At 47.5% G+C, this 17446-nt stretch overlaps 1 protein-coding gene across 5 annotated transcripts in view; it reads right to left on the minus strand.

Moving 5' to 3' along the window:
- Positions 1–12591: 12591 nt before the first annotated feature.
- The window catches only part of KCNIP3 (potassium voltage-gated channel interacting protein 3), a 75935-nt gene continuing 71080 nt past the window's right edge, over positions 12592–17446 (minus strand). For 3 of the 5 annotated variants that reach the window (XM_036880023.2, XM_036880021.2, XM_036880029.2), the window contains 4 exons: positions 16623–16730; positions 15839–15976; positions 15043–15105; positions 12592–14440 (listed from right to left, as the gene is read on the minus strand). In XM_036880023.2, the coding sequence (XP_036735918.1) occupies positions 14393–14440; positions 15043–15105; positions 15839–15976; positions 16623–16730 (357 nt within the window). In that variant the 3' untranslated portion in view covers positions 12592–14392. The remainder of the gene's footprint in view (positions 14441–15042; positions 15106–15838; positions 15977–16622; positions 16731–17446) is intronic. The other 2 variants (XM_036880022.2, XM_036880030.2) reach the window with 1 other exon arrangement.

Genomic DNA, 17446 nt, shown 5'->3' on the forward strand with positions numbered 1-17446 from the left:
CAAGCCAGAGGACTCCTGTGTTCAGAAATATGGAGTAGAATTCCTTGTCCCTATTCTTCCTGCTAAATACATCTAAAAACCCATACAAAACAAACATGAGAAAACTGGCGGCAAGATGAAGGTAGACCAGCTGTTCTCTTGGTGTTCTTTTTTTTCCTCATATATTCCAGATTTGGTGCTGAACAAGCTGGCAGCCTGGGAATTCCAATGGGTGCAGACAAAAAAGGCTCCAGGAAAATCTTGCTCTCCTTAATCAAAGGACCAGGAAAAGGAAAGCATAGCAAAACAGAATTTAGACAATAACTGCTGTACTCCAGCCAAGCAACACAGAAAACACTGTAGACCCGACACCAGCAGCCAAGATCAAGGGGGGAGCCTAGACTTTCATCCTTGCCAGGCTGTTACGAGGTGCCTCAATCCTCCCTCCACGTGAGAGTGGAGAGTGGGGTGGGTCAGAGAAGGACAAATGGGGAGCCTGTACTGTCCACCCTTCTGGGTAGTAACAAGGTCACCCTCCAAAGTGGAGGCCATGTGGAGACCATTATAAGGTACTCCTGACCCTCCCAGCCAGGGTGGTGTCAGTGGAGCCCTAATGGGGTGCTGGAGCTGCCGCCCAGCTCAGCAGTAACAAGAAGCTTCTTCCAGGTGTCAATGGGAGCTGAGAAGGGAACCTGAACTTCCACTCCCACCTGGGAGTAATGGGGCAGCATGCCGCCCTGCCCTATTGGAGCAGTGTCAGAGCAGGCTTGATAAAGAGAAGACTTGAAGAATATTCAGGGACCTATAGTACTCAGACTGTCCAGATTTCAACTGAAAATCATTCATCATACCGAGTGTCAGGAAAACCTCAAATGAGAAAAGGCAGTCAACAGATGCCACCCTAAGGTGACAGAGATGTTAGAATTATCTGGTAGGGTAATAAAATCAGCCATCATAATTTTCAATATGTAATTTATGAGCATGCTTAAGAAAATGAAAAATAGAAAATTTCAGTGAAGAGGAACTCATTGGACATCTTAGAACTAAAAATATAATAACTGAAATAAAAAAATTAACTAGGTGGAATCAACAGCAGAATGGAGGAGACAAAGAAGAATTACAAAATAGGACAATAGAGATTACTTAATCTGAATAGAGAGCAAATAGAGTGAAATCAATCAATGAATAGAGCCACGGGAACTATACCAGAAGATTTAACATTCATGGCCCGAGAGTCCTGGAAGGGGAGGGGATAGAGGGCAATGCTAAAAAAGCCTTTGAAGAAATAATGGTTGAACTTTCCCCAAATTTGTCAAAAGACTTAAATCTACAGATTCACAAAGCTAAGAGAACCTCAAACAGGATTAACCAGAGAAATTCATGCCGAGGCATATCACAGTCAAACATCTAAAAACTAAACACAAAGAAAAAAATTGAAAGCAGGAAGAGGGAAACAACTTAACCATACAGGAAAGATCATGTGAATTGTAATCAGTTTCTCATCAGAAACTATTGGTGCCAGAAGGCACATTTTTCAAGTGCTGAAAGAACTGTCAACCCAGAATTCTGTATCTAATCTAAATCTAAAATTCTGTATCTATCTAAAAGTATCCTTCAAGAATGAAGGGGAAATCAAGACACTCACAGATAAAGAAAAACTAATGGAATTTGCTGCCCACAGACCTACTCTAAAACGATGGCTACAGGATGGTCTCTAAACAAAAAGGAAATGAAAAAAGAAGGAATCTTGTAACATCATGAAGAAAGAAAGATTGAAGGTTGTGGTAAAAATATGGGTAAATACAATATTGAATATTGAATTCAATACAATATTGAATACAAAATTGAATTTTCTAAATTATGTTTGACAGTTGAAGCAAACGTGACACATCTGATATGGTTCTCAATGTATATAAAACAAATATTTAAGACAGTTACAAATGGGGAAGTGTAAAGGGAGGTAAGGTTTCTATGCTTCACTTGAACTGTAAGAAGTCTACACCAGTACACTGTGATAAGTTATGCGTATATAATATAATACCCAGAGAAACCACTAAAAACAATACAAAGCACTAACTCAAGTGCTACAGCTAAGTCAAAATGGAATTCTAAAAACTGTCTAAAAATTCTAAAAAGCCAATAGGAAGGCAAGCAAAGAAAACAGAGAAACAAGAACAAAACAAGCAGAAAACAAAAAAATAAAATGGGAAATTTAAGCCCTAATATAACAATAATTAAACAGTTATATTAAGTATAAATAATTATATTAAATGTATTATGCTAAATGCAATAATCAAATGTGTTGATCACATTAAGTCTGATTATATCAAGTATTCTAAATACTCAATTAAAAGGCAGACGTTGTCAGCATAGACAAAAAATAACATGTGTCATCTTTATGGGGTCTACAAAATACTTACAACAAATATACCAATATAGGCTGTTCAGTAACAAATAACAGAGGTGCAAAATGTATGAAACATAGACTGACAGAACTAAAAGGTGAAAAAAACAAATCCACAATTATAGTGATCAATATCCCTTTCTTAACTGATTGAACAACTAGACAGACATTCTGAAAAGATGTAGAAGTCAATAACACAATCAACAAACAGCATCTATTCAACATTTATAGAACAATTCAGTAGCAAAACACACATCCTTTTCAAGTACCCATGGTACATTTGCCAAGATAAACCATATTCTGAATCATAAAACAAACTGAACAAATTTAAAAGAATTGAAAACATAAGAGTGTATTCCTTGAGCAAAATAGAACCAAACTAGAAATCAGTAACAGACATATAACTGGAAAAATATTTAAACACTTCAAAACTAAAACACACACGCTTCTCAACAATCCATGGGTCTAAGATGGAGTCTCAAAGGTAATGACAAAATACATTGAGCTTAGTGAAAATGCAAAATATATCAAGTTTGTAGGATGTAGCTAAGACAGTCTACAGAAGGAAAATTCTCAGTAAGTTTGACTCCCACAGCTCAAAGTAAACCCAAACAAGCAGAAGCAGGGGAATGATAAAGTTATGAGAAAAAAAAATCAATGAAACAAAAAGCTGGTTCTTTGAAAAGATCAGTGAAATGACAAGCTTACAGTAAAAATGACAAAGGAAGAAAGAACACAAATTACTAATATCAGGAAAGAAATAGGTGGTCTTACCACAGACCCTGAAGATATCAAAAAGATAATAAGAAAATATTATAAACAAATCTACACACAAATTTGACAGCTTCAAAGAATGGACCAATTCCTTGAAATATGGAGATCACAATTCACCCAATATGAAATAGATCATTAGCACTATATTTATTAAGGAAATTGAATTTTAATTTTAAAAACTCCTGAAAAAGAAATTCCAAATGGTTTCATTGGAGAATTCTACCAAATATTTAAAGAAGAATGAATACCGATTATACATACATATTCCAGAAAATTGAAGAGGAAGGAATGTGTCCCAATTCATTTGTGAAGCTAATATTACCCTGATACCAAAAACCAAAGACAGTACAAAAAAAAAACAAACTACAAACCAATATCTCTCATGAATGTAGATGCAAAAATCCTTTAAAAACTATTAGCAAATACAGCTCAGCAATGTATAAAACAATTCTCTACTATGACCAAATGGGGTTTGTTTCAGGAATGCAAGGATAGTTCAATATCCAAAAACTAATTGTGTAATTCACCATATTAATAGGCTAAAGAATCACAAAGCCATATCAATTAATGTAGAAAAAGCATCTTAACAAAATTCAACACCACTCATGATAAAAACTCAGAAAACTAAGAATAGAGGGCTGCTCCTCAACTTGATAAAAAAAAATCTACCAAAAAGCCTGCAGTTAATGTCATAATTAATGGTGAAAAACTGAATGCTTTCCTCCTAAAATTGGGAACAAGAAAGAATGTCTCTTCCTACCACTATTATTCATCATAGTACTGGAAGTTCTAGTTATTGCAATAAGGCAATGAGAATAAATGAAAAACATGCAGATTAGAAAGGAGAAATAAAATTATCTCTATTTTCAGGTGACAAGATTGTCTTCCTAGAAAACCCCAAGGAATCAACAAAAACAAAACAAGGCTCCTGGGAATAACTGAGTCCAGAAAGGTCACAGAGTAAAAGATCAACTATATTTCTATAGACTAGCAATGAAAATTTGCATACTGAAATTAAAAATACAATACCATTTTCTCAAAGAAAAATAAATAATTAGGTGCTAATCTAACAGAATTTGTGCAGGACTTTTATGCTGAAAAATACAAACACTGGTAAAAGAAATCAAAGATCAAAATAAATAACAAGACATACCATGTTCATATATTGGAATATTCAACATAGTAAAGAATTTAATTTTCTACAAACGGGTATACAAGTTTAACACAATTCCTACCAAAATCCAAGCAAGGTGTTTTGTGTATATATTGACAAGAGTATTCTTGTTACAGAAAGGCAAAGGAACTAAAATAGCTAAAACAATTTTGCAAAAGAAAAATAAAGAGAGTAATCAGTCTACCTGATTTCAAGACTTAAGTAGTTACAGTAATCAAGATTGTGTGGTTGGCAGATCAATGGAACAGAAAAGATAACCCAGAAATGGGCCCACACAAATATGCCCAACTTGTTTTTGAGAAAGATACAAAAGCAATTCAATGGAGAAAAGTGTCCTTTCAACAAAGTGGAGCATCTCTTAAAAATGAACCATGACCTAAATGGTATACCTTTTACACAAAATTTAACTCAAAATGGATCACAGATTTAAATTTAAAATGTGAAATTATTTATCAAACTTTTAGAAAAAAATACAGGAGAAAATCTTTGAGACCTATGGCTTGATGAAAGGTTTTTAGACATTGCAAAAGCATAACAAATGAAAAGAAAAATAAAAAATCAATGGGTGGATTTCATCAAAATTAAAAACGTTTGCTCTGCAAAAGGATGTCAAGAGGATGAAATAAAAACTACAGATTGGGAGAAAAGATTTGCAAACTACATATGTGACAAAGAACTCATATCTAGGATGTACAAAGAGCCTTCAAAAATCAACAGAGAAAAAAATGAATCTAATTAGAAATAGGTAAATTACATGAAGAGATGTTTCACCGAAGAAGCTACACGGGTGGCATACAAACATGTGAAAAGATGTTCAACATCACTAGAGATTAGGAGAGTGCAAATTAACACCAGGATGAGATATTACTGCATATTTACTAGAAGAGCTAAAATAAGAAGTAGTGACAATTCCAAATGTTGGAGAAGATGTAGATAACTGGAACTATTATACATTGCTGGTAGGAATGTAAAACGCCATAGCCTCTTTAGAAAATAGTTTGGCTCTTTCTTAAAAAACTAAACATGCACCTACCGTGTGGCCCAGAATTGTACTTCTGGGCATTTATTCCAGAGAAATGAAAATATGTACATGATTATTCATAGTAGTTTTATTTTTAATAGCAAGGAATATTGAAACAACAAAAATATTTTATAATAGGTGAAAGTTTAAAGAAATGTGGTACATCCATACAGTGGAACACTAGTTGCCAAGAGCATGGCACCAACTTTGGATATACACAGTTACTTGAATGGTTCTCAAGGACATTATGTTGAATAAAAAAGGCAAATCTCAAAAGGTCACAAAAGGTCACCGCCTATAGAACATCTCAAAAGTACAGAGATGGAGAACAGATTAATTGTTGTTGTTAGGGGTTAAGATGGGGGTTTTGGCCTTTTAAGCAGGAGAGGAAAAAAATCTTTTCTAAGTTATTTTGGGTCCCTATTACTTGCAATCATACATAGTCTGACCTGCTAAACCTTCTGTCCTACCATACTCTCTCAAATTTCCTCCTCTGTCGTTGTCACTTTTGCAAACTTGTCCTTCTCCATCCAACTTATAAATGTTGATATCTCTCAAGACATGGTCCTTACTGATCTTCTTACTCAGTAGGATCCCTGAGCAATCATTTTCATGCTTGATGGTTTTATTATCATCTAAAGAAAGAAGTCTCACTCACATGAACCCAATGGGGCATCTCCATTTTGATGTTGTAAAAGCACAGATACATTGTAAACTCAATGTATCTGAAACTGATCTCATTATTTTTCCACATCAAACATGATCTTCCCTAGCTCAGGGAATGGAACAAACAGACAGTATGTCATTTTGTCCACCTGACTATTAAGTGTCTCCTGTGCAGTGGACACCTTTTGGTGAGCATTCATATGTACATCAGTATCTTCACACTGATGCTCATTCAGAGAGATCCATTTGCATACCTCTTCTCTAGACTTTCTTGTCACCAATTGTGATGGTTAATCTTATGTGTCAACTTGGTTTGGCCATGGTGCCCAGAAATTTTGTCAACCATTATTCTGTATGTTTCTGTGAGAGTGTTTTTTGGATGTAATTAACATTTAAGTCAGTGGTGAATGAATAGAGCAGATTGCCCTCTATAGTGTGAGTGGGCCTCATCTAATCAGATGAAGGCTTTGGTAGAACAAAGATTGACCTCTCTTGAGCAAGAAGGAATTTTGCCAGCAGATGGCTTTTTTACCTAAACTGCAACACATCCCAGAGTCTCCAGCCCACTGGCCTACCCATTTGATTTTGGATGTGCAGTACTTCCATAGGCACAGGAGCCAATTCCTTAAAAGGTCTACTTATCCATCATATCTATCTATCTATCTGTCTATCTATCTATCTATCTATCTATCTATCTATCTACCTATCTATCATCTATCTATATCTATTTATCATCTATCCATATCTATCATCTATCTATCTATATCTATCATCTATCTATCTATCAATCATCTATCTATCTATCATCTATCTATTTATGTTGGTTCTTTTCTCTGAGAACACTGACTAATGCACCAGTCTTCCATTCCTGTTCCTTCCAAGTCCTTGACCATGAAGCCAAACCATTAACAACTAATCATGAATCAATGACCATATTCATACTTCTGGTCATCTCTCACTCCATAAATTCAAATATATTGCCCAAATTCTATCCACAAGAATAATTTTTCCTTCCCTTGACCTTTAAGGTCATACCTGAATGAGATGGTCATGCTGCAGCTTAGTACTTTGGGAGGGGAATCAGCATCAAATCATGCAGACCCATCTGTAAACCATGGTTGAGTTTTTCATCCTCAGTAAACTGATCCTAAAGACTATCCCAGGAAGTCTTGGGCATATGTTGAGACAGGAGGTAATGTGACTGGTGTTTGTGTCAAAAGAATCTGAGCCACCTGCTCCTTCCACACTTACCTAAGCTCAGCCTTTTATCTCCTATTTCCATGTGATGACAGATGGCTGCTGCACATGTCCAACCTTATGACTAAGGGGTTTGACAACACCCAGGTTGTTTTGGGAGGCCCAGGCTGCATGGCCATTGGCATCCCTGGCTAGGTGCTCAGTCTCTAGCAAAGCCCAACAGCTAACCAGGGCTGTTTCTCAAAGGGAGGGTGGTTATCTCAGAAGAGGGTTTGACGGGCTCCACAGCCCTAGTATGGACTGTGATGATTCACCTATTGGTGCTTTCTAGAAGCTCCATCTAGCATTCCTATATGTCATAAACTTCAACTCTCAGGTGACTCCCACCCCAGCTACCTTCTGAAAGCAAGGGCATGAGAGACCCTGAACAAGAATCACTCTGAGACATAAAATCCCTGACAGTTCTGCAGCTGTCCAGAGTCACTGACCATACAGCCTCCTCATTGGTTTCCCTGAGTCCATTCTGGCTCCTTGCAATCCGTTGTCCATGTTTCGGCCAGAGGGGCATTTTCAAAACACTGATATGTCAGTAAAATTAGTCAGTGGCTTCCTGCTACTCTGAAGATGAGGCTGAAGCCTTCAGATGACCTTGCTAATGGCTGCTCCACGTCGCTGAACTCCCTTTTCCACCTGTATTTGCACCCAGGATTCCAGGCTCTGGCCCCGCCAGCCCAGCCTCTGATGCTGAGCGGTGCTGCCTCCCTGCCAGGCCACAGCCTTTGCCTGCCCACTCCTGCTCACCCTTCAGGGTCAGCTCAAATGCTGCTGCCCTTAGGGAGCCTCCTGAGCTCACGTGACCTGTCTAAAGTTTCTCCCAGAACCAAGGGCTTCACCTTTGTGGTCATGGCACTGTTTATAAATGTATACACTTTTGTATGATTTACTTTATTAATGTCTTGCATTATTATTAATGGTTTGTAAATATTCTGCACAGTGCTGGGTCTACAAGGGCAATGGGCCAGGGGACTGGGATGGAGTGAAGATGTCTTCCACACCAGCGTCTTCATTCCTGTTCCACAGACACAAGGGCCAGGGGCCAGGTGGCAGCACAGTCTCCTCCCTTCTGGGTCCCGTTTGCTCTACCCAGAACAAAATTCCACTCAGGCTGGGAAAGTTTGTCAACAAAGCTGGGAACCTGAGGATTTTGCAGTCCTGGTTGGCTGGCTGCTGGCTGTGGGGGACTGACTGATGACCTGCTCTTTGGGGCCTTATTTCTAGTTTCTGGATGTTTTACTGTATTTGGTGATTTTTCAACACTGGTAAACAGGCTTCCTGTGCTGAGCTCCTGGGTCAGGTCACACGATTGCCCAGGAGAGGAATGTGGAGGCAAGTGGGCAGGGTGGGGCTGGGCTGGGGGTGGGTGCTCAGGCGAGATGCCCTACCGTGCAGACTAGAGGAGATGTTTCAAAGGTCGCTGACCCTGGTGCCTCCAGAAGGAGAGCTGGTCCCGTGACCCAGCAGGCTCAGAGGCTGTCACCTGGCCCCACCCCGGGCTGTCTACAGTGGCCTTCTTCCCTATAACCTAAAGGACAGCAGCATTACCGGCACTGCCCTCCCCCACCTGCCAGCCACAGTGCCAGAGCTGGGGCCCCGGGGTGAGCACCGTGGCTCCTGCACCAAGATGCCCACAGTCTGGCAGGGGAGACAGCGCTGGGCACGTTGCCCCTGCCACCTTCCTTCAGGGCTTCCTGGAGTCAGGAAAGCATTGCACCACTCCACAGCTGAGTCTGACATTAGAGTCATAGAGGTTGAGAACTTTTGTGCTGAAAGTATCAGTCAATCCAGTCCTAACTGACTTAAGGGAGGTGGTGGTGGGGACCTTATAGTGGCCCTTGTAAGTCAGGAGTCCAGGGAGGGGCTCGCTGAAGGTGCAGCTTGATCTTGAGCTCAAAGCCCAGCATCCCCCTTGTTTTCTCTCTCAGTCCCTCTGTCTTGGGCGCTGGTTCATTCCCACGGCCCCATGCAGTGATGAGGCAGCCTTGGCTCCAGGACTCACACCCCCAGCTTCAGGGAGAAAGGGCGCTGCATCTTTCCCCAACATGGGCCTCATCTGTGGTGGGGTCCGGTGCCTGCGCAGCTGAGCCCCCTGGCCAAGACAAGGCCCTGCCCCCGTTGGCTCAGACCTGGCCTGGGGGGCTTCACAGGAAGAGAGAGAGCAGAGGTTGGGGGCCACTGCCTAAGAAGAGGGTGGGCGCTGGGGAGGCTGAAGACTGGTGTCCAATCAAGTGGCTTCCCTCATTGTCCCTAGGGGGTCTGGGGACTACCCCGAGAGAGAAAGTCCCAATGGCCTTTTGCTGACAGGGGAACCAAGGAGCCATCTCAGGCAGAGAGATGGGGGAGACACAGCACCTGCATCCGCAGGAAGGTTCCACAATGTTCAAAGCCAAGCAAGAGGTGTGAACAGGGGAACCCTGTGCCCAGGCCAAGGTGTAAGAGTGAAGACAGGACTGGTGAGATGGAGAAAAGCTGGGGCTTTCTGCTGGAGGGACAGACAGAACCAAAAAGTAAACAGCAGCTGAGGGAGCCCAGTCCTAAGACTGATGGCCCTAGGCGGTTGGGGCAGCGGATCCCCTGACTGGTGCCACTGGTACCCACGAGAGGGCTGCTCTCGCTGCCTGCTCAGGAGGAGCCTGAATTGCTTCCAGGGACTCCCCCATCCTGTCAGGTGCATCCTGCTACACTGCTGCTTCTCTGGGACCTCTCAGCTCTGGCCAAGGGCCAGTCTGACCAGTGTCTTCCCCATCAGTATATCTGCATTTCCCTGTGTGAGTGCATGGGGTGTGGTGAGATGAGTCCCTCCCACTCCTTCATCTTGCTCCTACTTAGGTGCAGGGAACCCTGGCCACACTGGTCCTGGCTCTGTCCACAGGCCCTGCCCCCATCTGGCTGGGCCCCATGCCCCACTCTCTCCTCCAGTCTCTGAAGCCTGCAGAGCTCACCTGCGGGCAGCTGGATCCTGCCACCTAGTCCCTTTACAGCCAGCTGGTTCAGACAAAGTCCATGCCATTAGAGCTGGCCCGTGCGAACCAGAGGTGGCTAGCCTCCATGCTCCCTGAACCTGAAGGGCTACAGTCCCTGCAAGTGGGTGAGAGGGCCAGGAGAGGGCCCCAGGACGTGCTTTGGGATGGCAACAGTGTCCACGGCCTTGGCAGCTTGTCTGGGACAGAGAAGGCTGATGGGGCAATGGAAGCAACAAGGAACCGTGTCCAGAATGACAGAGCCTGGTTCAAGGAGGGCCTCACACGAGGCGTCGGAGGCTTCCTGACTTGGCAGCACAGCTATTGTCTGGAATTGGGACAGACAGGGGAAAGGCTACCGAGCATCCTAAATGGCCTTCAGGAGTACTTACCCTAAGGGGCATCCTCCCCACCTCGCTGAGCCTGTCCCCTCTTCCCTTAGAGCTCTATGGGAAGTCCAATCCCCCTGCAGTCTGCCCTGCGGGGCTTGGTCCCACCTGGCCTGTGCTTCATGGAAACTTCCCTCATGGCCCAGATCACTCCCTTGGACTTCTTGCCTTCCAGTGTCCCCAGAAGACTTGAATTTCCCAGAGGCAGAGACTATGGCTTAGCCACTGTGGTCTCCTTACAGTGCAGCCCATGCCTGGTGTGTGGATGGTGTTTGATAACTGTGGAATGATGCCTCCCTTCGTGCAGACCTGGGAACTGGGAAGGAGCACGGAAGATGATTGCTGGAGGGTCACCATCTGGTGTGAAGGAGGAGGCAGAAACCCCACCCAAAGCAGACACACGCCAATTAGTTCACAGGGCCAACAGCTCTGCAACCACGGGAGCTGCTGAGGCAGCAGCCAGCTTGAAGGGCAATGTTGTTATTGAGGGCTCCAGGCCACTGAGCAAAGGTTAGAGACAGCAGAGTTCTGAGAGGCTGCAAAAAGATCTCTGTCCCCAAAGGTGTGTATGGGGAAGGTGTGGTTGTTTTAAAGTTTAACTCTGGGACGATCTCACAGAGAACTTCTGGCTGTTCGAAACCAGCTCCACACATGCCTCCCTCCCAAGGGGTTGCTGTCAGTCCAGATGTTTCTGTGACCACTGTCTGCTGTCTGGCCTTCTGGATCCTCCAGCGGCCGATGTAGGATGTGTTAGAAAGAAAGACACAGGCCCAGCGTGGAATCACTTCTTCTAGGCCGTATCACCAGACTGGGGCTGAATACTTCACTGATTGCAGAAATGTAGTCGGTCAGGAATTTCCTGGTCAGTATGGATAAGATAACCTGTCACATATGTCCTCTCCATTCCCCCAGAAGGAAAATGATCTCAACCAAAATATTCCTTTTTCTTCCTGTTTGTGACTTCCTTCTCCTGCCTTTAAAAACCTCCCCCTGTTGCCCTTCGGAGTATCTCTCTCCTTTCTAAAGGGACTGCTGCCCAGTGCATGAATCACTTAATAAAACCAGTTAGATCTTCACATTTACTTGGTTGAATTTTGTTTTTTAACAGGTGTGTTTCCAAGATTTTTTCAGGATTTTCAATAGCATAATAGCTAAGGCTAGGCCAGCAAAATCAAATATTAACCCTATGTGCTCTGGGCTGGAATTAAATCAGCTATGTGGTGATGGTTATGGAATCTGAGTAGTTAATGTGTGCCCTAGTTAATAAAATAGGGCTGACAGCGTGTCCTGTCTCCCAGCACCCAGCTCACTGGACTCGGTGTGCCTGTAGAATTGTTACTTGATAAATTCAGTTTTCTGGGGCAAAACCACTTGGAGAATGAGGCAGACATATGAAAATGTCTGGGGCTATGAAAGAAATATCAAGTGACTTCCCTTCCAAGTCGCTTCCTCAGGGACCTTGGGAATGAGGGCAGGAAATGGGTGAGGAGGCTGCCGTGCGGTACCGCTGCCCCCTGGTGGTCAATGGGGAGCACAGCACGTGGACCGACAGGCTAATGGCATCTCTGGTAAAATCCCACGTGGAGGAGAAAAGGTGGAAGCTATGGATCTTCTAACTAAGAGACTGGCTGTTGTTCTGTAAAGTTGTGCAGCACTGCCAGACCCCCAGAACCTCCCTCCTCTCACCCCCCGAGTTGGGGCCCTGCTTTTTCATCTCCCCAGGTTCTCATTTCTGCAGGTCTGGAGCTTCTAAAGGTTTCCCAACTGTAAGCATCTCTTTCTGACTCCACTTTAAATGGCGTCACAGTGGGAGCTTGCAAGTGAGCATGGAAATTGCAAATGCTACGATTCAGGGAATGTTCAACATTTACTAGCACAGCACTGGGCAGGAGCCCAGGTTAATACCAGCAGGGATGGGAGGCGGGTGGCGGACTGCAATTCAGAGTCGGGGTAAAGTCAACAAGAGTCCCTTTCCTTTGTCAAATTTATTTTATTAAAATATACAGGACTGAATATTGGTGGGCGCTGAGAACAGGAACCACCCTCCCAGGCCATGCCCCAGGAGACACTTCTGCCATGCAGACATGCGGCCAGTCCACACCCCAAGCTGGGAGAGACCCCTCCTGGTTGGACATGCAGCCCGTTGGCCTGAGCCCAAGGGGGGCAGGAGCATCGTGGTGACCCTCTCCTTTCGCCTTGGCCCCTCAGAAGCAGTGCTACACCAACTGGGAGGGCTGGTCTGGAGTCAGGGGATGGGGGAAAGATCCCTGAGCCAGGGAAAGCTGATGCCCTCCTAGAGGAGGGGAGAGGGACCCCCCAGTCAGACTGGAGATGGGGTGTCAGTGCAACTCCAAGGGGAAGGACCACCTGTGTGGGGTGCCCAGGGGTCCTTGAGGCCAAGCCAGGCCAATCTCCACGGCCTTTGCCACCTGGCCATTCCTTCGAAGGCCCTGTTGGCCCTAGGGCCAGGTGGGAGCAGGGACGGTGCGGCAGCTGATGGAATGTATGGTATGGGGATGTCCTCAGAAGGGCTGTGCTGCCTGGGACTGGGTTCCTTCTCTGGGAGGCCTAGGCAGGCAGGAGCAGCCTCTCTCTCTCTCTCCCGGAGGTTTCTGCTGACCTGCCACCCTGCTTCAGGGCCCTCAGCCCTCATTACTGGCTCTGGCTGACATCACCTCCATCCCCAAAGCAGAACCCAGCCAAGCAGGGTTTGTGCTTTTGAATGTTGGTGAGCTGGGCTGGGCTGGGCTGGGCTTCAAGCCCCCACTGCTCTGAGGCACAGAACTGACCCCGATGTGTGTGCCCTGGGGCCACCTGTATTGGGACTGCTGGGATCCAAGTCTCAGCCCACTAGGAGGGCCTTGTCTTGGAAAAGCAGTGTCCTGGCTCCCCTTGTGGGCTGTGGCCTGAGCTGCTGGGGATGCTTGTGCTTCTTGATGGGGTTGGGGTGAGCTAGTGTGGAGGGGCAACCACACTGCTTCAGGGCCCTGACCTGGAAGTGAGGGGTGGGGGCTGGGGAACTTATCCAGGCTGCTGGGCCCAGGAGATGGACTGACAGGAAGGAGGGAGGGAGAAGCCCCTTCCCAGGCCTATTCTGCCCCTTGGGCTCCTTGGCAGCCAGGCCCTGAGCCAAGTGACCTCAGGACCTATGATGACGTTGGGGTGAGCAGTCTTGTGTCTTATCCCAACTCCCTTGACCCCCAGCTGCCCCTCCAGTGTCCTGAGGTGAGGGGCATTCTGGGAGTGTCGTTGTGGGCAGGAACCTTCAGGGAACAAGGTAAGAGCAGCCCCTGGAACCTGGCCACATGCGGTGGGACAGAAGGGTAGCAGGAAGGAGGGGGCAGGGGGGCTCTCACAGGAGGGTCCTTTGCTTTGGAGACTGGACCCTCCTCTGTGGAGCTTGACCCCTTTCCTGGCAATACCCAGCAACCAGCAGCCTGCAGATGCTGTTTTTCTGCTGCCCGCCCCAGAGACAGCCATGCCCCACGGACCTGGGCTGGGGGCTGGCCCGGGCTGGGGTATGCGGCTCTCCTCACGTGGGCCCGGCTCTCAGACAGACTCAGCCCCTCCCTGACCTCCGTCCCCCTTCTGCCATCCCAGAAAAATGGGCTGTGTGTGTGTGTGGGTGGGTGTGTATCTGGAGCAAATTGATCACTTTTTGCAAATATATTAGAAAAAGGTTTCTCATGGAGGCTGCTCCGGGCAGGGCTGAAGTTTCTCTGAGGGCAGAGGTGGCAATGAACACTCAAGAACCCCCACCCCCGACATGTCCTAGATGACATTCTCAAACAGCTGCATGGAGCTCATGATGTTCTCGTCCTGTGGGAGAGGAGGAGAGACTTGGTCAACTCCGGGCGATCAGGGCAGGGCAGTGCCCAAATCCAGCCCACCTTCAGCAGGTTCCTGCCAGGGACTCAGAATCCTGCAGTGGCTGTTCCGTCTGCTTCACTGGGTGAAGGGGGAGCTGGTCAGGCACAGCCTGTCCTCAGCCCCCCGGCCTGACTGCAAGCCCACCTGGGAGCAGCTAACTCACTGACAGACAAACCTCCCTGGCTGCTCACTCAGATGGGGCCTGGGGCAAAGAAGCAGCCTGCACAGGGGGTGAGGCAGGCAGCCAGTGCAGACCCAGTGTCCTGCCCCACTAAGGGTGCTCTGCAGAGGACGGTCAACAGCAATGTGGGGGGAGGCCCCAGGTGCTTTTCCCAGTGTGACACTGTCCCAAGGGCCACGGGGCCAGTCACTCTCCCGTGGCCCCACATCTGTCCCCTCTGCCACCAGGAGGGCAGGGCTGAGGGCTGGCAGGAAGGGGTGGGGAGGGGAAGAGCTCAGACAAGAGTGACAGTGGAGCTTGGAGGCGGAGTGGGGTCTGGGCACTTTCAGGGACAGGCTGCTGGGTGTCCTCAAGTCCTAATCCCGCCTACCTTCTGACAGGTCTCCAGGAATTCGTCAATGGTCACCACCCCATCCTGATTCCGGTCCATTTTCTGCAACCCAAGCCATGCCCTCAATGAGTCTATGTCCCACCAGGGTGGCCTGTGCCCCAGGCCTGAGGACAGGGCAGTGGATGGGTGGGTTGGCTCCTTCTACCTCAACCTGTCCCCTCTGTCCCCTGTTCTGGCCACATAAGTGCCCTCTCCTGCCACCTCCACAACACAGCTGACCTGTGGCACCTCCCCAAGCCTACCCCGCACCCCAGCCCCTTCCCAGCAGCTTTCCTGGCTCACATTTCCAGAATGCATCGCCACACTCATCTGACCCCCTTCCGTCCCGGACAGGCAGCCAAGGTGGAAGGAGCAGCCAGGCACATGACGGCCACGTGTCTACGGGGACCCCAGTAAGTGGGAGTGGGGCTTTAGCCCCAGTAGTCCCCATGGACACAGGGCGCAGTCACCCCATCCCCACCCCATTCACAGAGAGTCTCCCCCGGAGGAGCTGGGGGTGCTCTCGGACGGTACTGGAACGCTAGCAGGGCAGTCAGCTGCCTTGGAATCCAGGAGCCTGGCCTGCCCAGAAATAGTCCATCGGGTCGGGGAGTGGGGATGGTGTTTTAATTCGCTCTCGGGGCCCTGACAACCAGACAGGTGGGGAGTGCAAGTTGAACCCCCTTGCAGTGGGAGGCAGCTTCAGAGGGGAGTGGCTTTCCCAGGGGGGCCCTAAGAGCAGGGCCCCCCTCCTCTGGCTGCCCATCCCCTGGGCCTGGGAGGCCGAGGTGCTCACCTGGAAGAACCTCTCCACGTGCTCCAGAGGCGCATCCTCCCGCAGGATGGGGTAGGTGTGGCGGCCCATCATGTCATAGATGGATTTCATGATGGCCAGCATCTCCTGGAGGGGGCCGGAGGGCTGGCATGGGCTTGGCTGCAAGGATGTGGGGGGTTCGAGGGCCCAAGGGGAGGGGGCTGCATCAAAGGGTGGCAGGCGCCCGGGCAGGGTGAGATGAGATGAGCTCACCGCACCAGCCCACTCAGCCCACGCTTCTGACCCTCCCAGGTAAGCTGGAGAGAGACTGTATGCAACATCTCCAAAATGTGAAACTGTAGCAACTGTCTCACACACACAAAAATTGATGGGGCCAAAGACTGTGGGCTGGTGCAGTGAGGCCCCCCATCCCCACCTGCCTTAAGGGACCACACTGCCCCCCTTGGCTGGTAGGAGCCCAGGCCAGCTCCCCCACCCCACCCTCAGATTCTCCACTTGCGTCTCCCCTTGGACCTCCCCAGAAGAAAGGGTGATCTGAGAATACTTGTTGAGCTGGGCTGAGACGTCTGGTGAAGAGCACACAGGCTCCATGCCCCCTGCACCCTGGAGTCCAGGACCGAGAGCCTGGGAGAGGAAGAGGGCCCCCTGGTTGGCCATCCCCTCCAGGGCCAGGCGGAGAGTCACATCTCTGAAGGGGGAGGGGAAACAGGACAGCCAGGGCAGCAGGAGGGAAGAGGAGAGAGGCCAGGGTGCGGAGCGGGAGGCAGGAGGGGCAGACGGGCCACCGCTCCCAGCCACCCTGTACCTCTTTGGTGATGTAGCCATCCTTGTTAATGTCATAGAGGTTAAAGGCCCACTTGAGCTTCTCGTGCACTGTTCCTCGCAGGAGGATAGAGAGGCCGACCACAAAGTCCTGAGGAGGAAGGGGAGAGTGACAAGTGACAATCCAATGCCCAGATTCTATTTCCAGTTTGCTGCGTGGCTTCCACTGAAATTCACACCTTTATAGGTGAGAGGCTGCCATTTCAGAGCAGGCAGATGGGATCCATTAGGTCTACACAGTGTGTGACCATGTGTGAGTGTGTGAATATGTATGTGAGCATGTGTGTGTGCATGTGTGTGTGTGTGTGTATGTCGGGGGGCATGTGGTATGTATGTGTGGGAGTGGGTGTGTGGCAGGGGCATGTGGTGTGTGTGTATGTGTGTGTGTGCATGTATGTGGTATGTGTGCAAGTGTGTGGTGGGGATGGCACGGTGCCTGGAGCTGATCTTCCCAAATAAAGACATTCAAATACATGGTGCCTTAGAGCCATTTAATGCCTAAAGAGCCATTGGGAGTGCTCTTTTAATAAAGGGGAGTTCTCTATTTTTAGTTTACCAAGCATCTGCATGTCAAGGTGCTTGAAATCTTATAGCTTAAAAGCTAACTTGACAACACTTAACTCTGGGGTCATGACATACCCGTGTGTTGCAATCACCTCTGAGATGTGACAGATAACTTATTACTAATGTGACAAGACGTGAGTGTCCAAACGACTTCTATGTGAAAACTAACTGCTTTGTGGTAACAGCTGGTGGAAAGCAAGTGTTTCTCTCCACTTCCTGGAAGGTCTGCATGTTAAGCCCTCC

The sequence above is a fragment of the Manis pentadactyla genome, chromosome 2 (genome assembly GCF_030020395.1).
Source record: "Manis pentadactyla isolate mManPen7 chromosome 2, mManPen7.hap1, whole genome shotgun sequence".
NCBI classification, from domain to species: domain Eukaryota; kingdom Metazoa; phylum Chordata; class Mammalia; order Pholidota; family Manidae; genus Manis; species Manis pentadactyla.